Source organism: Cottoperca gobio, chromosome 9 (genome assembly GCF_900634415.1).
Source record: "Cottoperca gobio chromosome 9, fCotGob3.1, whole genome shotgun sequence".
Taxonomy (NCBI): Eukaryota; Metazoa; Chordata; class Actinopteri; order Perciformes; family Bovichtidae; genus Cottoperca; species Cottoperca gobio.
The window spans coordinates 11,228,754-11,250,962 of record NC_041363.1 but is presented as its reverse complement, the minus strand read 5'-3'; the positions used below and the strand labels follow the sequence as shown (position 1 = coordinate 11,250,962).

The 22,209-nt window shown below is 40.9% G+C and overlaps 2 protein-coding genes across 2 annotated transcripts in view; one reads left to right on the top strand and one right to left on the bottom strand.

The window, feature by feature from the left end:
- The window catches only part of pik3ip1 (phosphoinositide-3-kinase interacting protein 1), a 7,257-nt gene extending 2,044 nt beyond the window's left edge, over positions 1-5,213 (top strand). Inside the window, exons 4-6 of the mRNA XM_029440775.1 lie at positions 908-1,096; positions 1,210-1,288; positions 3,507-5,213. Of these exons, the coding sequence (XP_029296635.1) occupies positions 908-1,096; positions 1,210-1,288; positions 3,507-3,732 (494 nt within the window). The 3' untranslated portion in view covers positions 3,733-5,213. The remainder of the gene's footprint in view (positions 1-907; positions 1,097-1,209; positions 1,289-3,506) is intronic.
- Positions 5,214-5,219: 6 nt separating this feature from the next.
- limk2 (LIM domain kinase 2) lies at positions 5,220-22,008 on the bottom strand. The gene is made up of 16 exons (XM_029440772.1): positions 21,738-22,008; positions 21,360-21,459; positions 16,457-16,592; positions 12,608-12,717; positions 11,929-12,114; positions 11,598-11,703; positions 10,670-10,884; positions 10,388-10,574; positions 10,184-10,270; positions 9,781-9,912; positions 9,264-9,320; positions 8,986-9,051; positions 8,365-8,539; positions 8,203-8,258; positions 7,683-7,840; positions 5,220-7,283 (listed from the first exon to the last, which is right to left on the bottom strand). Exons 1-16 carry the CDS (start codon positions 21,751-21,753, stop codon positions 7,070-7,072), a joined length of 2,001 nt encoding a protein of 666 aa, XP_029296632.1. The 5' UTR covers positions 21,754-22,008; the 3' UTR covers positions 5,220-7,069.
- Between the last annotated feature and the right edge of the window lie 201 nt (positions 22,009-22,209).

Here is a 22,209-nt window from a genome sequence, read left to right as displayed (position 1 = left end):
CACAATAACAAAGCCCTGCAGTCACAAGTCAGAAAGTTCAGTTTGAAGAATAGCTGTTGACCCCGCCCCAAACCTCAGCTCATTGGCAGAGAGGAACAATCTTTGCTTGGAGACAGCAGCTTCAATGTATGACTTCCTGTCTTTAACTTCGGAGTTCGTAAACAACAACTTGTGTGGAGCGAATGGAAAGCGAGTTAAAGAGCAGATGTTGACTTCCTGTCTCCTGAGACTGAGTCGAGCATGCAGAGCTTGTCTTTGTGTCGCACATAATAAAAAAAGCATGCGCTAACCGATCCTTTAAGTGATTTACGTTCCAGCTTCATGAGAGCAGTGTCAGGGCAGTCCTGCTGGTTAGAAAGTTTTTGTTAATGTTGTTGAATGAGCAGAAATTAGATCACATGGCCCAACTGATGAAGTATTACTATACAATGATTATTATTTTATTTTATATTGGTATAAAGGATATTTTATGGAAACTTAACTGATACGCTGTTATTGACAAAATAACCGGATATTCACAACCTTTCTGGCTAATTCAGAAAATTCAAAAACTAACAAATGAAGGCACTTCATCACATTAATGCAAAAATCATATAACAATTATGCAGCCACAAAGCAATCCTGCTCATTGATTTACGACATAACCCACAATGGTCTAATACACCCTGAGATAGTAAAGGGAGAGATGCCAAGGTATAGATGATATCGCAAAATCAATGTACAAATTTATACTACAGTACATTCTTCATTTCACCCCAACTCTGTGTGTTAAAATGTTCTAGTGGAGGTGACAGTCCAGAATGACACTACTTGATATGATTTGTTTTCCATTGGCAGTACATCAGCAGTAGCACAACTGAGAGCATCACCAATTAAAACTAATTGAACTGTGTATTTGTGTCTTTAGAACCAGCCTCTACTGTAGCAGCACAGGCCGAATCCCTCAAGCCGACAGCAACCGTTCCCTCCACAGAGAGCTTTCAGCTGGCCAAATCAGGAGCCTCTCAGGGAAAAGTTGCTGCAGTGCAGCCAGTGATGGGAATAAGCCAGCGAGTGCACACAGGACCCAAAAAGAAAAAGGACCTTGGCACACTCGGTATGTTGGCGGTACATCATACTTCCAGTTATACGTTATGCATTCTAATGAACAAAATATCTTTGTGTTCAGTTTATACGTTCAGTTTTTAACCTTTTACATTTGTTATTCAGGCTACATCATCGGCATCCTCATGATGGCGGTTATAATCATTCTCGGAGTAGGCATCACATTTGGCTACTTCTATAAGAGGTCAGTATCTAAACCACAGCAACATCTTCAATCATCAATCATTTGGTTCAGTTTTAGATTCATTTAATGAAAGAGGACCCAATGTAGAGAATTTACTTCTCTTCATAGAGGCATTTGAACTGTTTCCAGGATGTCGTTATTACATTGTGTACGTCTGCTATAACTGTGACACACAGTGTCAAGATGTGATGCTTCGCTGTGGCTTACTGTTTCCACTGGCTCGTGTAGTCTTGTTCATCGTTTTAGGATGTGCACTAGAAATGGTAGTATGATTTAGATAAAACAAGTGATATCATGCATGTTTAATGCTCTTTAGGGCATCAGCTGTTGCTCACACTCCCCAGAGATGCTCTCTCTGTTGTTCCGCTTAGATGTGATGCAGCAATTTGAATGCCTTTATCACACAACATCAGCAACAGAACATGGGGAGGAAGATGGCAGGGAATGAAATGCTTGAAGTCTATTTTAAGCGTTCTTATTTAATATTCTTGAAAGAGAAGAGAGGTTGGATTGGATGGAGAAGCCTGCAGATTCGCTGCAGTTATGTAATGTGCAAAATGATGGACCCCAATGTTGTGATTCCCTTTGGCACAGCACAAAATGCCCTTACAGGTCTGCATTTGGCCGTTAAATCTAATTGGCAAGCCCCTGTCTTTGTTTTCTATTTTTAGGCAATGATTAATAATAAGGAGGAGCAGCATGTTATTTCAGAGGGTTTATACACGCCCTCAACGTGCAGTGACATCACCCTCAGTAATGTGATAGTTGTGTGGCAAGCATGCCCTTATTCGTTACAATTTAACTGCCCCTCCACTGGCCAGGAGTGGCTGTAGACTTCCACACGCCTCCTACAATATAAATGAACTCATTCAACTCTCAACTTCTCCTGGCCAGAGAGGGTGTAATCCATGATGAGGTTCATAATATACTTCCATTGGGAACAGGCTCTTGACCATCCAGTATGAGTAGGTAGTGTGCTGACAAGGACACAGATCCCTAGCAGGCTTCCCTTACACAAGCACTGCAAATAGCACCCGAAAACACTCAGGCTCAGCAGTGATGTGGAAGTGTTTTGAATATACGCCATTTGCAGGCCCCCAATGTTAAAAATATATCATATCAGATTGTTGTGTTTTAACATCTCTTGTTGAACACCTTGTAATTATTGTTTAAATAGTAAATAGTTCGACATTTTAGAAACATGTTTATTATTTTTCTTGCTGAGAGTTAGATGAGAAGATGGATACCACTCTCATATCTGTCAGTTAAATATGTAGCTGGGGCTAGCAGAAAGTTAGCTTAGCTTAGCACAAAGACTGTAAACAGGGGGGAGCAGCGAGCCTCTATAGTTTACTGGGCAGGCAACCAGCTCCAGGAAGTTTCTGGTCCTTCCATGCAACCCTTAGTAAAATGGCAAAGTATTACTATTGTGAGCTTTACATGTGCAGACAGGCTTTTACTTTTCAACAGGCTAGCTGTTTCCCTTTGTTTACAGTCGTTGTGCTAAGCTAAGCCAACACGCTGCTGGCTCTTGCTACATGCCATACAGACATGAAAGTGGTATTAATATTCTCAACTAATTCTGGGCAAAGAATCATTATAGATTCTGGAGAATGTGATATGTTTGAAGATAAAATGAACCACACCCCAGTGTAAAGAATCAGTGGTGACATACAGAGTTTCACAATATGCTGCACTGAAGCATGCAGCTAGGACGTGTTTTGAATCCAAGATAGCTATCCTATACCTATATATTGCTTTGTTTTGGCTCCAGATCATTAGAAAGCAGTCTCACGCTGCCCCGCATCACTGTGTTGCCTTGGAGTAGATAAACTCCAGCTTGTCGGCTCTCTGTTCCCTCTCACCATCTGTCGCTTGCCTTCTCTGTAGACCTGGCACTAGTTATAACAGACTCCGTTATCTACATACAGTATGCTATCTAAGGCTCCTTATCATGAATATTTTTGCTTGGGTAACCCCCCCATAAAAATAGTGCTGTACACAGTATCAGCCACTACTTAAGGCATCACTATGGTAGCTATTTTTATAATGATAACAGCCAAATAAGACTTGACACTGATTGTTTCTTTGCATGAAAGCTTTGATCTTAAGCTTTGAGGAATAATTAAAGTGACTACAATCAATATTATTTCATTACCATTAGATCACGTGACATTCGTATTGATGAACATAATGAATCTCTGTTGTTTGTGTTTAGGGGTCAGGACTTAAAGAAGCAGCATGAGCAACGAGTGTATGAGCGCGAGATGCAGAGGATCACCCTGCCCCTGTCGGCTTTCTCCAACCCCACCTGTGAGCTGGTGGACGAAAACACCATCGTGATCACAGCGGAGCAAGAGACGATCCCCAATCAGGAGGGTGTGGAGGGTGTGGAGGGAGGGGAGCCTCTCATGGGCCAGCAAGCCGGTACCCCCGGAGCATGAGTAGGAGGCGAGTAGTCCTTAAACGCAGGACTATGATACATTTTTGTGGACCAAAACACTTCTTCACATCTTCATTTCTCCTTTCTGCCTCCCTGCGTAACCTCTGCTTTAAAGGGAGTAGGGGAGCAGTGTTCGCTCCAAAGACTTGAACTGAATGCTGTGTTCTTTGTGTCCCCTCACTTTGATTTTTATACATCAGAGGCACAAGCTAGATAAGCTGAGGACACACTCTTTAACAACTAGAAACCTTTAAGGTCAATCTGTTGTGAATGAAGATTTGTCATGAGGTCTTTAATATTAATTTTGATACATTTGATAACCAAGAAAATAAGGTTATGGACTGCCCCCTTCAATAACAGTATAAATAGCTAGTTGAATGGACTAGTCAGTGTTTATAATGGTGTGTAATGACACCAATTCTTTATAAAGACATGGTGTTTGGAATGGGGGTTCATAATGTTTAGTTTTTTAGTATGTTTGCATGTGGAGAAGTTTCTCTCCACAGGAGGTTTCGTTTCTATTGACCTGTTGGCTGTGCCGAGGGAGACGCGGATAAGAAACTTTTTCTTGGTGACACAGATGTGTCCAAAAATATCCTCCCCTGAGACAGGATGAGGGGACATGAGGTAAAACAGACCCACTAAAGACAAGGGAAGGCCTCTAACTCTGCCTTAGCATGATACTTCTGAATGTATTTGTTTATTTTTTAACCCGGATGAATTTTCTTTCTCTTTATACTCGACTGCCGATGTATTTACAAAGCATGATGGGCGGTCACTGGCTGATATGAAAGAGGACTTTTCTTCCTCAGGTTAAGGAGTGACAGGAAATAAACAGAGTGCTCTCAGGAAGCATGAGAGACAGTAGATAGTCTTCAGGCAAAACAGCACTGCCACAAGGCAAAAGAGAAATCGGAAAAAAATAAAAAGTCTGTCTTTGTAGCGCAGGACAGCGAGTGTGTTGAAGTGCTGAAGAAGCCTAGATTCAGACATTTGAGTTATGCACTTGATGCTTCAGGGTGGAGACAGCGATGGAGTAGAATAGAAACAGTCCAAAGTTTGGTGTTGTTCATTCAAAAACATGAGTGCATGCACATGGTTACCTGCTGTATGTTTGTATTCAGGGGCCATCTTTTTGCATCCTAAAAAGTAGAACTACTGATTGAAGAAGAATATTAGAAAATATCTGCCTGGAAATAGAAATGATCTTACACAGAAGACTTTAGTTTGTTACACATAATGCACCGTTACTTCGAAGTGTGTTTGCTGTCACTCCACTTGATCTTGTTTTGTGATTATTGCTGGATCCACATCACTGATAATCTTTGGTTACTGCTGCTCAATTCTTTTAAGTGTTTGTGTGCTGGTTGTAACTATTATTTTCTTCATATAAGCAATGTGTTTAAAATATTGTTATTCAGCGTTTGTATTTGTATGAATGAATTTTCACTCCTGAGACTGAAATAAAACATCAAACTCAGACACTGATGTGATGTAATCTGTTTATTTAACATAGAAGAAGAACATGATACAGCATGAAAGCTTGGACTGTTACAAGTGTCTTGTTATAAAAGGTTTGTTCACTGTAGGAACTCTTTGCACCAGCTCCCTCTGTTGGCAATTCTTGGATACATACTTTCTCATGTTAATCCAATGATTTAAGTAAGTAAAGATAATGAGGTTATAAGTACAAGTAGGACAAAGAGAATTGAAGAGGCATGTAAAAACATCTTAACGACAGAAAAAAACAACGTTTTGATCTCTGTACTAAAGGAAGATACTTATTCCAGTCATTGAGAATACAAGTAACGATTAAACAATTTAATATTTTGTCATTAAGCCATTTACTCTATAAAATGTGAAAATTGGCAAATGCAGACGTTACCAAAGTAAAGTCTTGAATCTGCTTTAAACGTGTTAAATGTTTAAAAATGTACATTGTTACACAGACAAAAGCTAGAAATGATGTTGTGAAGCTGTAATCAGTAAGTTTTATGATTTATTTTTTAATTTACTAAATCAAAAATGGAATTAATTAGAGTAATTTATCAATTGATTTCCAAACAAATTATAAAATATGATAATTTCAGCTGTCATTTTTTGCTGCAAACTGATTTATTGCTGGGGGATATCTTTCTTTTCTTTTGTGTCCAGTGTTTGTTATAAGGCAAACACAGATCTACGAGCAGGAGATGATTCTTAGCAACACTTCTACTGACATGCAAAAATTAAGAATGACAATAAAAAGCCAACTTTAAGAAGGTTTATTTATGAAACACTACAGTGATATAAATAATAGTGGTTACAACTGGTCGTCAGTACCTTGCATGATGATAGCAAAAAGGTAAAAACGTCCGTCGTTGACGAAATGTCTAAAAGTCTAGAGTTCCCATTAGAAAATAATATCCAATTAGAGCAATACTATGTACACATTTATATACATTGCTTAAGAAGAAAAAAATCCAGTTATGTACAAAGCAACCTTTTATGGTAAATTGTTGCACGATTATCTCTTGACAATTATTAATAACAGCCAAAAGAGCTTCTGTCCTGTTTTTCTTTTTAAATAGGCCTCAGATGTTTGATAAAAACTTTGAACAAAATGTCAGTAAAAAAAATCTTAAGTGTTCATTCATCATTCTAAGAAATCCATTAAAAATTGTCAAGACTACAAAGCACAGAATCATACTTGTAATCATCTCGTTAAAAATTAGGTCAGTGGTGCTTAAGACAAAAAAAACCCCAAACATTCCTTCGACGTTTTGTGCCAAATGTCAGAGTGATGAAACTATTCGGGGTCAGTGAGTGTTTTGCTCCCACTGCTGATTTAAGTCATACCTGTTTTCTTCAAGCCGTGCCCTGTTTACACAGACTTGTCAATCAGCCACACTGTGTTGCATCTTTGTTTTCGTTGCTGCAGTGAAGGGAAGTGCGAGAAGGACTGTGCATTCCACACATAGCAAACAACAACTTCAGAGCCTGAAAAACTAAACTGCTGTCGCATCTGACTCGTCAAGGTCTTCCACTCTGAGATGCTTGTCATTTGATTTTTTTTAAAAAGGTAAAAGGATCAATATTATCTTCACACACAGTAAACATTAGTACAACCCTGCGTGTGGGGGCTTAATAGGGTTAAACGTTTTTTTTTAGTTACTAACACTTGTTTTTATGAAATGTGTCTTTCCACCACATCAAAATCCACTGGCACTGTCAGAGTTAAGGTCCCACACAGGTTATCCAGTTATAAAATGGTGCGGGTTCAATACAAGTTCCCTCTTTATCTCATCTACAGTATTAGTGCAGTCATTCAGAGGGGTCATAGCAGAGGGGCACAGGTCCTAAGGGCCACTGTCTGTAATGCTGGAAGTGTCTGGAGAGGCCGCTGTTGCCGTTGAGGACTGATCTGTGCTCTGGGATTTGGAGCCGTCTTTAGGCCAATGGAGTCGACTCACTCTCTGATGCAGTTCATCCAGTTCGGCGGGCAGGGGGATCCCCAGCTCCTGGTTCAGGGACATGGCATCAAACCAATCCTCCAGCTTCTGGAAAGGTGGGCTGAAGGAGGGGAAAAGAGCAGGGAGGGCACACAGAGGGATTTATGGTTAAAACTAGACTCACAAGCTTGAGAGAAAACATAAGGAAGCAATCTGGCAGCAGAGGCGTGTCGCTGTGCAGGCAGGTCGAGATGACATCTGCTTTCGTCAGATGTTTTTCTCCCCCACTGCTTTTACAGACTCTTGAGATCAAATTGGCTGGATAATATCTCTCCAGGTGAAGGCACACATATTTCTCATGTGGTTATTTGAGTGAGCCAATTAAATAGTTCCATCATTTGTTGTTGCCCAACTGCTGCATAACTCTTAATTTTGCGTTGTTCGGGTTCTTAAGGAGTGCTCTACCACCACTTTTCATAATTGTAAGCTATTATCCATGGCAATAACAGCGGGCGCTCACCGGTTGTCTGGTGTGAGGTCACAGCAGGCCACAGTCAGTGGAAAGAAAGCTGTTGGACAGTCTTCAGGGACGAACTTCTCCACAAACTTGCCAACATTCAGGCCAAAGTCCAGAGTCCTGGGGAGGCACTCGGGGTCTGCATAGACTTTTCCAATGATCTGGATCATACGCGAGAAGAAGAGGTAAGTGTCAATACGTTAAAAAGTAGAAACACACTTGAGAAATATCCGGGCCATAACATGTTGCAACCCATTAACTACAATGGTGTCTACTTTGCATTATGTCGATGAATTCCTAAAGAATACAACTGTACTTTAGATCTGTAGAGACTTGAAAGTTGCTTGGCAATCCAATATTTTGACACTGTTGTGTTGAATCATGATCTGATAAAAATATATTATTGATGTTTTCCAGGAAGCTCCCACGTCTAGTATTTTAGAGATGCCTGAAAAAAATCAATGCAATCCCAAGCGACAGTATGCCATCAAAAAATAAAGGCGGATAATCAGGATGTTCTTACCTCACAGAGCACAATTCCAAAGGAGAAAATGTCCACCTTCTCATCATAGCGTTTACCTGAAATAACATCAAATTAAAAAGGATTGAGTAAATGCAGTCACACATAATGAATTATCTTCTGTAAATCAAGTTGGTAATAAAAACAATGTTGTCAGTGGCTCACCATTTAGCATCTCTGGAGCCATCCAGTAAGGGTTTCCGACGACAGTGTAGCGCTTCTTACGGTCGATACGTCTGAACACCCTCTTCTTATTGGTTGGTTTTTCAGGTGGAGGCTTAACTTTGTCCTCTACTATGAGTCGGGAAAGTCCAAAGTCGGCAACGACCACAGTGTTGTCCTGTTGAAGGATGACGCGAAATGGTTACATTTTAAACTTGCTTTACAGTTAAGAGTCGCATTATTTAAAGTTTACTTTAGATAAATGTACATTTTTCAGATGTAACTAAACAGAATATCGGGTTAAAAATAGTTTTCAGTAGAAGAATAAATGCTGCATAATATTAAGGAATCATAGATATATTAAATGCTCTTAGATGCTAGTAGAATCTGCTAAAACAATGTAATATTGTCTTGAGTTCACGTTCAACTGTTTTAAAGCTATTCTTGTCCATATAGACACGACTGTCTCAGAAAATCACAGGGCTTGGAAATACTTGTACTCACAGCTGAATGCCGGCCAACTTTTACTCAGTACATGAACTGTACAAATCGTTCCCACCCTTTATTACTATTGTTCAGTTTATATGTTGTGCAACGGCTGGTAAGACGCCATGTCACACCTACCAGTTTAACCAGGCAGTTGTGAGAATTGAGGTCTCTGTGTATGATGCTCATCGAGTGAAGGTAGGCCTGAAACAAAGAGGAAAGACAAGGAGGGTAAAATCCACATGTGCAAAAAATACATAGTAACATTTTTCTAGCACTATCCACACATCTTCTGTGGCTGATGACATCTTTAACGCTTCCCCTGTGCCATTGAGCACATTAACACACATTTGGGCAGCCGCAAAAGCAGCCAAAGATTTCACTAATAGTAATGTCTTTGCAAGAGGCCAACTCACCATGCCAGAAGCTATGCTCTTTGCAAAGCTCACCCTTTGCTCCCATGGAAACGGATCCTGTTAGTCCCAAATAAAGACAAAAACAAACGAGAGAGAAATGAATAGAAGCTCCCTCAGAGGCCATAATGCATAACAGGTAAATACAAAGTTATCTTGCACCAAGGTAGAGACAGGAAAACGAAACCAAACTGGCCCTCCTCCACATACTTCAAATATAATTAGAGGCAAAAAACAACAACACCCTCCCTCTCCTCATCGGACCGTGTACTGAACTTCTTCTCAAAAACAGTCCGCTGTGGGAGGAGGGGAGCAAACCTGGGAACACTTTCTACAACTTTTCTGATTCCACGTCTTGACATGTCAGCCAGCCCACTAAGGAGCCGAGAGCCCCCCACCAGTGCAGAGTTTACTTCAGGTCAGCACCCTCCCACCCGACTCTGAGCTGCACACAGCTCTTTCTGTGGCCGCTGAAGCGTGTGCTCTACTGTGAAGGACGAGAGGAAGGGGTTTAACTCACCATGTCTCTGATGAAGTCTTTCAGGGTGCCTCCCTCGATATACTCCGTTATCAAATTAAGCCTCTTGTCCTTGTATAGCACACCAATGAATTTCAGAACGTGGGGATGTTCGAGGCATCGCATTACTTTGACCTGAAGATCCGGCAGAAACAGAGGTCGAGTTAAAAAAGAAGTCTACCGTTACGATTGCAAACTGATAATCTCTAAATCACTTTTCAAAAATGTAATCCATGATAAAAAAACATTAAAATACCATAAAAATCTAACGAATGTTTTCCCACAAGACTCAAAATAACAAGGTACAAAGTTGGAACAAGTAACACGAGTATAATAAAACATGCAGAGCCAGAGGACTCGGTTCTGTGTGAGAGGTAGCGCAGGCCTCTTGCTGCAGATTACCAACCTCCTTCAGGAAATCCTTCTGGGTCTCCTCATCACAACGGATAAGCTCCTTCATCACCATCACTTCTCCTGTGGCTTTATGAGTCACCTGGTAATGGGACAAGAGTTTGTATTACATGAAGCCCATTGCACAAGGAAACCAAAACGTCCCGAATGGTAGAAGTTAAAATACACGGTGGAGAACTGATGCAGGTTGGAGGCTGACCTTGATGGCCTGTCCGAAGAAGCCTTTTCCTAAGATCTCCCCGTGGATGAGGTCACATGGCCGGAAGATGCGATGAGAGCAGCTACTGGAGGATCTCAAGGATTCAGAGCGGCTGATGTCTCGTGTAATAAAAGGGGAGTCTTTAGGAGAATTTGGCCCGGGTGACTGACATATGCTGTTACTGCGCCTGGAATAGAGGACATATGGTTGATTGCACTCATCTCTTTAATTACAGACTCACGATATGTAAGCAAGTGTGTTTTTTTGGCAGATCTAACATACCTCAAAGACCTCCTTTTCAGTGTGCCGTCATCAACCACATCAGTTCTCTCCAGGACCGTGTCAGAAGGTGAGGACAGACGCATGCGGGAGGTGGCCGGGACTCCCAGACTTGTTCTTGGTGAACCCAGCCTGAGCCGGTCTAAACGCTGCCTGACTGGGTCGTACTCTATGAGCAGCTGCAGCGTCTGACTGGTGCGGTGAATAAGATCATCCACCTTAACAAAACAAAACAAAACGAGATTTAGGGTTGAGCAGGTGTAACATTATTAGTCCCTGGGAATATAATCGCTCAGACCGAGATTCCCCTGATTCCACGTCATCAATCAAATTTCATTTTAACCTAACTGTGTATATACAATTATAACAAAGATGTTTATTCTAATGTTCTTATTTTTAAGGGGTAGAAGAGTAACAATTAACTTCTATCAAAGTCAAAGAGGTTTGGTGTAAGTACGTTTTTACCAATAACTAATTATAACCTTCATGAAGGTAGGATTAACTGCAGGAATGTTATATTAGACTGCATTAGTTTTAGGTGTACCCAATAAACTGCTAAAGGATTATACTTCTACTATAAAAAGGCAGAGAGTGGAAGAGTTTGCATAACTTTACTTTGAATCAGATTAACAGTCATAACTAATTAGAAAGCATGACTGCATTTCAGCAAATGTAAAGCAACGTATGAGATGGGATACGTGCAGTCGTTCCGCATAGCGTCCTCTCCCAGCTGAAGAATGTATAAAGGATGGGGGAATGTGAGGAATGCCAAAAATGACATTTGCATGTGATCATGTGATAGAACAACATAGTTTTGCAAATTGCACTCAAGGAATGGACTTGCCTTTAATAGTGGCACTAATTAGTTTCATTCAAAGTATTTCAGATCACACATCACTCCATGAGAGATGTGTGCGAGGTATAGACCCACCTCCTCCTGCATCAATGTCCCGACAGGAAGGCCATTAATCTCCAGGATCCTGTCCCCAACATGGATGGCATTTCGGACCTCTGGGCTAATAAGCATCCCTCTGACTCTGAAACAACAAAGTACCAACACCCATATGTGAGTATTAGCACTATAAAGGAAAGTATCTCTTGCATCTTATTAAGCTATCAATAATTATCTTTCTTGCAGTCACACACACACACACACAAGTGCCCTGCTATTTAGCAAACCTATAATCAGTTGTACATTACTCATGCTGTCCCCACATTAACAAGAGGTTGATGGAGGTGAGCCTCCATCGGGTTCCACTTACTCTTTGACTTGAACACTTGCTGAGTCGTTGGCGTCCCTCAACACTGTGACAGAGAAGCCCCTCTTGCCGTTTGCAGCAGACGGCATTGAGATGAGGGTCACTGTGTGCGGCAGGGAGTTTAGGACCGATTCGTCGGAGCGTTTCTCCAACATGGGTGTAAGAACCACCTGCTTATAGCACTTTCCACTGCACAGGACAGAACAGGGAGTGAATCACTGCATGCTTGTTGTTCAGTTACAATTACGTCAAATTAAAAGGAGTCATGGAATAATGACTGACTAATAATAATAATAATAATAATCATCATCACTGGCTGAACATTAACTTGACTACACTGCTATTCTTCAAAGTCCATCTTTGAATAATAAACTCACATGTTACCTGAAGTTAAATACACATTTTATATAAGAGTAACAATCTCACTACGTATTACAGTTCAATGTCATACATGCCTCCGTAACAATATGGTTCATACAAAAAAGCACAAACTAGAACTCCACTAAAAGATGTCGTCTTCACATTCACCAACACTATTTCTTCCACATTATATAATTGATCTTAATATATTGAGAGTGGTGTTTAAAGGATGTTAAACTACAGCAAAAAACTGCCAGCTGCAGTGAATATTGCTAAAAAGCTTTAAAAACAATAAATAAAAAGGATTATGCGGGCGTCTTACCAGTAGAGTTTGGATCGCTCGACTAAGGCGTAGGTATCCCTGTCCTCAATCACCACCTTGCAGCTCAGACACACAAAGCACTCTGGGTGATACTTGTGTTCTCCGGCCACCTGGAACCACAAACAAAGTGGGCTGGTCTTCAAAACGTTCTTGCGACTCGAAGCAGAATAAAGTTATATGCCGATGATGAGGCGGCTGTCCAGTTCTTCTGTGCTTTGAGCGTGTTGCGCTGCGTGTTGCTTTATGCCCTCCTCCCGCTGCGAGCGGTGACACAGTCGTAACACCTGCTACTCTCACGCTGTCTGGAATCTGGTATGATGTCACCTCCCTCTGCAGGTCTGAGCCACTCGTCTGACTTCTCGCTTCCCCCCCCCTATAACCAGCTCACAGTCATGCGCTTTCTCTCTCATTAACACCGCCCGATTTCCCTTTCTGAAATTTATGATACATGCTTGACTTCTCATGCAAGATGAGATAATGTTCCTGCGCTTCAGCAACCAGCTACTCTAATTATGCACATACCTCAGCTCAGGAAATGTTGATTTCAGGTTCAATGATGAGATCCAAGTGTTAAGCCTACATTTTAAATGTGGCTCTGTGGAAAATCTATACATGCACCCGAGTGATGCTTTAGGAAGTTAGGAATTCTTTTGAAAACACAGGATGTGTGCCAATTTTTTTACGACATACTTACAGTGTGATAGTATAAAAGTAGTATAATCTTTATGATATACAGTAATTGCAGTTAGTTAGAGATGTCGACTCAAGTCACTGTTTTGATGAAAATAAATGACTTGAGACACGATGACTCGAATGACTTGTCTTTGTTTTCAATTTGAATATTAAAATATAAAATATATTCAATGTTGTCAATGGTGACATTACAAGTGTCTGTGTAACGTCATCCGAGCGAGCGTACACGCGTACACGCGTACACGTGAGACTTGGACCAAAAACCTCTTGAGTCACATGTCTGGTTAGTACAAAAAACAACATAATTAACCATTTCATAAAAACAGGAAATTATACAATATGACACATTGGGTGTCAATAAAACTGCAACTTTATAATTATTATAATTCCTGAAGCAGTTTCAAAACAATTCACTTTAATTTGCTTTAATTTATTTCAGCTGTGAGCAGCTCCTCAATTTCCCCATATAATGTTTACACTTATAATAATGTTATTTTTACAGAAAACTTTATTTTCTCACCTTTCTGGTATAAATACACAACACACACAAAACCTGGTGAGAATATTAGTAGGTAGTATGGTTTTGGGACACATTTAGTTTCCTGCGATTTAAGAACATTGAAGTTTAAACCAATATCTTTTCCCACAGCTCAGTCAGTGAGTCAGTGCTGGGAAAGGAGTCCCTGCTGCTACAGAGAGATTACAGTGATGACAGCCGAAGCATTGTGACATCTCAGTAGTCTGTCTGTTACTCCCCTGTCTTCAAGCCAAGAGCAAAACCACCGCCACCGACACAACCTGCCTTGGGCTTCAACCGCAAGACAGAGATGTACAAATTTGGCAAAACGATCAAAGTGAAGAACAATCGAGTTGGTCTCATTTTGACGGGGTAAAAGCAAAAGCAGATAAATCACAAGAAAGGCTCGTCAAAAACAGTGGCTTAAAGTTCAACAACCATCTTCAAATCAATAAACTAACAAATAATTAAAACAGGCCAAAACAATAAGTGTTGTGGACTTGAAGGCCTAACAAGCAGCAGCGGCTCTGCATGACCCTCCTCTGCTGATGCCCCACAATGATTCTCTTTCTGGCTGAGAGGCTGCGGTGCCAAATCAGCTCTGCCAAAAACACTTGGCTTCGCTGGCTGATGAAGCAGGAGGCCAATACTAAATAGAAGACTCCATTGTGTGTGTCACTTGGTGGCAAAAATAAAAACTTCAGTCTGGCTCCATGTTAGACAAGTGACCCTGGTCGTGACCAGCAAGAGCTGCTGCCACCTCAATCTCATGTTTCAACTTGTAGATAATAAATCAAGCTGGCTGACATTTGGAATAAATTCAACATACGCCAGTTTCTCTCGTGACAAATTTGACTTTTACTGCTACTATAAATCTACCTTGACTTGACGTGATTGTTACATTAGGTATGGCTGCACGATATTTCGTTTCAGCATCGACATGACGATATGTGCATGTGCAATAGTCACATCGCAGGACGTGCAAAGCAAATTAACTGAAACGCATTCAACTTTTTCTTTGCTCGATAGAAAAAGGAAAACTTGCACGGTTCTAATTTGCCATGACTAATCTACAAGAGAAGTCTGTCTGACATAACATGATTTACTCTGATTTAAAAAGGGGTTCTTGAATACACAGAGTTTCTGGCTAGTGAGTCACACGCAGGCTCTGAATGCACAGGGGGTCCACCGATCGCAATCATTCTTGATCAAATTATCAACCAACTAAAGCAGGCGCTGCTATTCACACTGCAAACTGAAGATGAGCAGAAGAAGAAACACCGAAAAGGAAGATTTAGTTGCAAAAAGAAACGCAAAGGTCAGTCGTTTGGAATTGTTTTAGTTATAGAAAGAATAATGTTGAGCACAAACAGGTTCTGTGACATCATCTGGTGATATATATATTTTTAAATATCATTCAGCAATAGTTCCAATGTGCATTTGTCTCCACTTCTCAAATTCCCAGTTTCTTTAGAAGTTTCAAAAATCTGTTGCTCATCAATACTATTTTAAATTTGTTTTGGGAAGAATGTGTTATTTCTTCCTATAAAAGTGTTGCTTTAACAACAGATACTAAGAAAACCCAGCACAGTTAATGATATAAGTGGTGGACTGTGGGTAATATCTACAGAGCCACCTCACCACAGAGGACTGAACATGATGGGCTCTACAACCGCCCCGTGTTCTAGCGTCTTCCCACTACATCCTCTGTGTACTCGGGGAAGTGAACCAGAGGAGAACTTCTGTACAGAGAAGGAACCAGCGTGGTCTGCAGCCTAATCTGCCATGTTGAGCAGCGGCCGCCAACAGTAACGTATCACCCATCTATAAATGTAATAACCGCCATAAGAACACTCCCCCCTGCCTTTTGATAAATGTTAGTATGAATCTGAAGCAGTGGGGAGAAACTGGAACACAGAGAGCATTGACACGCTCTGCGGGCATTCTGGTATTATTTAAGTAGAGGAGGAAATTGTTGGCAATTGTTGTTATACGATCACGGCAAGGCAGACTTTAAAAGCCTGGCAATCACATGTAGCAAACAGACTAATGGTTTTGACCCAGTGTTGAGCTTTATTAGACTGAAGCCTCACGCAATCACAAACCAGCAAACGGCAAAAGCGTGGAAGATTGTAACGCTCGCTAAACAAATCATGGGAAAGTAAGCTAGCACGCCACGTTTAAAAGAGTACTTCAGCTATTTAGCATAGCACTTCCATAAAGTTGGGAGACTTGGGGGAGAAGAACGTAGTCAAAGATATCCTGACTTTGAGTCCCTTGTATCGTTCACTTCACTTCTTACGCTTCATCGCACCCTTTTGCTACAACGGCCACGTTCTTTTCATATCTCTCTCTCTCTCTCTCTCTCTCTCTCTCTCTCTCTCTCTCTCTCTCTCTCTCTCTCTCTCTCTCTCTCTCTCTCTCTCTCTCTCTCTCTCTCTCTCTCTCTCTCTCTCTCTCTCTCTCTCTCTCTCTCTCTCTCTCTCTCTCTCTCTCTCTCTCTCTCTCTCTCGGGTTTTGGTTCAAACTGAATTAGTTTTATAAAATGTTATGTTAAGTCATCCATTAGTCCAATATTTTGGACTGAAATTGCCTTAAAAAGGGTCAAAAGTGGTAAACAATGAGTGCAGCAGACTTACCATGGTAGGTCCAGTCATGAGCAGAGAGCAGCCGTGACAGAGCTCTCCAAACTTCTCCCAGTAGTGTGTGCGACAGTACAGCTTGCCTTCCTTCTCATAGTACCAGTTAGTCAGGTGGTCACAGCACACAGAACACCTGAGAGGACAATAGCAGTCTTGGTCACATTTGCACATTACAAAAGTAGACAAACGCCTCAATTATTTATCAATTTACTAACTATTGGTTTGAATGATGTATTCAAACACTATAAGACAGAATTAGGTAAGAGCTAAGCGCCACATATATATCGAGAAAAAGAAAAGGAGTTAAACATTTGAACCGTCGCCCAATCTACGTAACCCATTCCTCACATAACATTACCAGTGAATGGTGTTAGATAGTAAAATAAAGCTAAGCAATAAATCACACAGCTGAAAACCATACTTTCAACTCAAAGATTGGGCAGGTCAGGAACATAAGCTGGGGGCATGTTCCTGACGATGACAACATGTTCTGTTGCGTTTAACAAGGTGATGGGCACAGCAAATACCTCGATCCTGAGATGTGCTGGGTCTCGCATGTGTGCTGTTATTTGCGCAGAGTTAAATTGCAAGAAAAACTGACAGCACAAAATGTTGTTCCACTTTTGAGAAAGGAGACTCTTGCAAGCCCCGGCAGATGGTGGATTCAAGGAAAGTTTGGATACCAATAAGGCTGCCATATTACTTTGCCAATTTCCAGCACCTTAATAGGATCCAGTTGTTTTAAGAGAAAACTGCACAATCACTTTGAAAACAAACTACAGCCCGTTAAAAACAGGCTAAAAACATCTCTGCAGGGGCAAAGTCCTCAGATCATCTTGTCGTTTATTGTGCCGTTGTCTTATCTAGGTCAGTGTAAATAACAACAAAGCATCCTTTTGGTTAAAAGGTGCAAAGTATATAACTAACATTATGGGTTCAGTCAGGGACATTGATCAAGTGATGTATATTAATCTGATTTTCAGTGTCAACTAAGTGAAATTGTACAAAAAAACAGTTTATAAAAAAGGGTAAATATTAGGACTTTGTCCCATTGTATGATGAAATAATACTGACTGATCCAAGCTGTCATCAGAGAGGACACTTTGAAATAAGGGGACAGTTTTGGCCGGGACAAAGTGTTCAGAGTGAGGAATGCCGGAGTCGCCCGCTGCCTGGATAGCACCTATGAGCGATCCCTGAACACGCTTCACTGGTTATGCAAAATAGTGGCAGCAGTTTCAACTGCCAGAATACCATCAAGGATGAATTGCTTTGTCGGAGATTAGGTTTCCTATACTGTACGTCTGCAATCCTGATGCTGCAATCTAACTTTGTAAGTGCTCCAACGGTTTATCAACCTCCTTGGTTTCTACGTCATTTGAGCAAAGATGCTTAAAGCGACAGGTGATGAAGTGCAGACGAATGAATCACAATAAATGACATGCGTCATTACTGTCTGGATATTGTTTTACAATTGAATAGGAGTGCAAAACTTTTCCCAGGAATAATTCCTTCTGAACTACAGATTACTTTATTATTTATTTTTATTTTTAAAGATTGATTACAATAATAAACTTCCAACTGACTTTTTGATAAACAACTATTTATAAATCACAGCTATAGGAACATGACAGAGCTCTGCTGATGCTTTTCTGGAAACTGCCTCTGAATGCTCACATGTTTATGGTATAAAGACAGAAATATTACTTTGAGGGAATACCATATGTTTGAGTCTATTGTGGACAGAAAAGTAATACACGTTTGGAAAACACACAGTCAACAACAAAGATCAAGAATGAACCCGAGGTCAGTCAATAATGACTCCTGCCTGATTCATCATCTCTGACATGATGAGGGGAGGCGAAGCTGAAAGTTTGCTGAGGTAAAGATTGCATGAGTAATGGTAGCCGTGCTTCTGTGGCCACAGCTGCTCTAAAGGCCACTCATCGGATGTGTGCGTGTCTGTGTTTGAAAGATGCCGCGTACACAAAATTCTAGTTTCTGTTTATCAAACTATTTAAATGGGGCCCTAGTCAGTCCTTAACGTAGATTCATTATTATTGGTGTAGAGGTCGGCTGAAAAGTAACAAGAAATTGCAGAAAGGAAATTTCCAAAATATGCTGTTTGCAGAAATGTAGAAACGGTTTTGTCATTACAGTTTGTCAACCTGACCTGCACTAAAGCACTGGCAGGTTTATATAGTACATCTATTGGTCCAAAGTATTTAATATGCATGTCTAAGGGATCCAGAGATTTTTTTATTTTTATGTTAAAAAGAAAATGCATATTTGTCGATATATCGTTATTCCATTTTTATTTATTTTTTTTACTCTCAAACATTTGCCATTGGTATCCTCCTCAAAAAACAGTGTTGGTCTAGCTACAGCTTAAACAACAGTACTGGTAGGGTCCGTATCAGTGTTGCCTGGTGATACCAATGCACCCATTTGGTCCAATGAGATAAAAGATACACACTCAAAGTAAAGAAAAGTGCAGGTATGCATGACATTCAGTATCTGTCCAGGCGTGGCTGGAAAAACAAAAACTTCCACCTTGCCCGGAACAAAAAGCTTTCCTACACAACACTATAATGATTGCCCTTTATGTCCCTGAAATATACCAAGATAAAGTGATGTAAGTAATCTACGGACTGGCGGTGAATGGGGGGGGGGGGGGGCGTGCACACTCAGGTGATTCTTCAATGAACAATGCAGTGGTCCTGCCTGCACAAACACTACAAAGTAAACATTACTCATTTCCTTAAATTCCTGCTGGAGTGTATTCCTTTGTTGGAGTATGAAGTGGAGATAGTAAGAGAGTGTTTTACTTCTAATAGGACCTTATCTTTGGGCGTGTGACTGTTGTGCTCCAAATGTTCTCCAAAACAACCTCTTTCTAAGGAGTGGAGAGCGACACCTGTTTCTCTATTCATAGCACAAGGACAGTGACTAATGTAGGCTTAGATTACATGTCATAGTAACCTCGGATTTTCAATCAACAAAGATCTGCTGGTTTTTGTTAAGACAAATTCTCCTTGGCAGAGGTAAAAGTATTAAGTTTCTCAAAATGTATGTGTGGATTCCTTGTTTATGCATGTTCACACTATTGATATTTAACTACAAAAAAAATGTAAATGTGAAGAGATCAAGAAGACTAAATATCACCCAATCGTGTATTAAACATATGAAATACAATACTCTTTTTGAGGCCTTTCTTTGTTCAAAAAAACAAAAGATTTTGCAGTCAAGGTCTGAGACAGCGGACTCAAATCTCTGAATCTCTGTCTAGGAATGCAGAGCCCAGCAGTGCCGTTACCTATAGGCTTCAATAACACTGCCAGGTTTAGTGGAACAAAAGTGACGTCAGCTTGTAAGAATGTTACACAGGGTGGAGGTACATGGAGGAGAGAGTGGCAGCATGTGGACAATAAACAATAGGAGCACCACAGGAGGGATCACATTAACATTTATTTTGCTGGACAATTTACTTAAATTCAGAGATTTAGGTCCATAATTGTGTGCAATGATTAGTGTCTAATTACTGCAGTGTGGACATATCTTTACCCTTGTTGAACCCAAACCTCAGAGGGACAAGCTGCAGCTCATTTAGATGACTGAATATGTCTGGCTTCCCACACGCATGCAACAATATCTAATATCTGCACGTTTTTTTTTAAAGAGTGTAACAGACACAGATCCTGCAATAAGGAGGATGCCAAAGAAATGTGAGGGAGTATAAAAATACAAAAAGGAAGGGAGGGAGAGGATCAATGCTCAATAACACATCTGTCTCAGGAGAAGCTGTATGTGTCATTTAAGAGTCAGTGTTTGGAAAAGGTTTAATGCAAGGTTTTTGAAAGGACAATGTGCAGCTGGATACTGGCTCCAAACTTCAAGAGACCTATTTCAGTTGTCATTAAGCGACAACAGTCAGCAGAATTACATTTTATTCTATTCTTAGGGCTTTTTGGACGTGCCAGTAGTCTTCCCGAGCCAGATTCCAGTCATAAAAACCAAAGAATTCTTTTGGTTTTATACTCTTCAGTATGTGGCTTTTGCTGTGCTCCAATCAGCTCCATTCACTGATCCAGGCATTCACTTCTTAATCACCCGTTTATATTGTTAGAGTCAAATTAGGCAGTCAAAATTAACTACTTTCATTAAAGATCCAGCTGTGATCCTGCTGTCCAATTCAAACATCAAGTGACAGAGTTTTGTCCAGAAGCACTTTGATCTGAAGTGTCGTCAGTTTTCTTAACTCACATGAGAATAAGTGAATGTTGCCGTTAAGGGGAAAACCCTACGAGTGACATATCATGCAGGCATGTACAGTATGTCGGCACCCAGCCACAGGTACACTGCCCCACACAGAGATATCTCACTATGGGGCAGTGACCTGTGAAACCAGAAAGCTCACATCAGCTCCAATGTGGCAATCATTAAGCCTCAGAGCAGAGGCAGAGAGCCTGAGCAAAGTCCTCCAGGATAGTAGGGACCAGTTCACCGACTAATCTATATTCAAGAACCTGGACCGTCCCCATGCAGAGGTTTGTGACAGTAGCAGGAATGCACATCCTACATGGTTCATTTAGTGCAGAGAGGCACAAAACAAACAATCGTGAATTGTTAGGGGGGAAAAAACAGATCTAGGAGGCCCATGTTGAGGCTACAAGATAGAAGCTTCTGGGATTATCCACAAGGCCGTTTGTAAGTACACCCAAACAGAGAAAGCAGCCAGCATGTCAACCAACAGAAAAACAACAATTGTGTCCATGTCAATGCAAACTGTTCCCCCTCTTTTTATGAAAACAAAGCATTCACTCATCAGACTAACAAGACTGAGCTCATTACGGTACAGAGTAATTCAGGCGTGTTTAAAAGCATAAACAGGAACACTTACTGAAAGCAGGAGTTGTGCCAGGTGTCCTGGAGGACTTTCATGTGAAACGAGTCTTGAATTCCTCCTCCACATCCCGCACAGTAAACGCAGTTGTTTGTACCTGTAAGAAACGACAGTGTTCACTTACAACTGGAGTAGGCCTAGCTTAAAAATCTGGTTAAAGTAGATAAAACTAGTAAATCTGCGTATCTGGTAAGGAAATGCGTAGACAACAGGTATGCTCGACGTAACACTGAAGATGTACCAAAAAGAAACTTTCAGCATAGCATCAATTCACCGTGTAAAACGATAAGACTAGCCTACAGCACTTAGCTTAAAGAAAACAATGTATCCTCTCCTCTTTCCAGAGTTAAAGTCACAACCTGAGATGTTGCTCACCTTCTGGTTCCTCCATCTACTTTCTGAGTGTCGTCGTTATTCAAGTCCTTTCACAAAGTGCTCATACTGAAGCAGGAGAGCTGCGATGCGCCGCTTCAACGTTGAATTCCTCCCCGTCGCTTACCCAGGAGCACTCACAGCTCTGAATACCTCAGGAAAAAACACACAAATCCCTTTAATTCTTCACAGAAAAAAGTAACAAAAAAAAAACGAGTGCACTCCTACTGGACGAGGCTCCCTTTCTTGTCGCTGGCAGGATAACTGACGTAATGCAGTCTTCACATTCCTGTACGGAGAGCGGAAGGGCTCAATGCAGCACCTGGAAGCAGGAGAAAACTGAGGTTTGGGACTAAACTGAAAGGGAACAGTGGCGCCATCTACTGGCAAAATGACCCCACTGCACACTTGTTGTACCAGATATACATTTTCATTAGTATTAGGGGAACTCACACACTTAGCTGGTTGACAAATG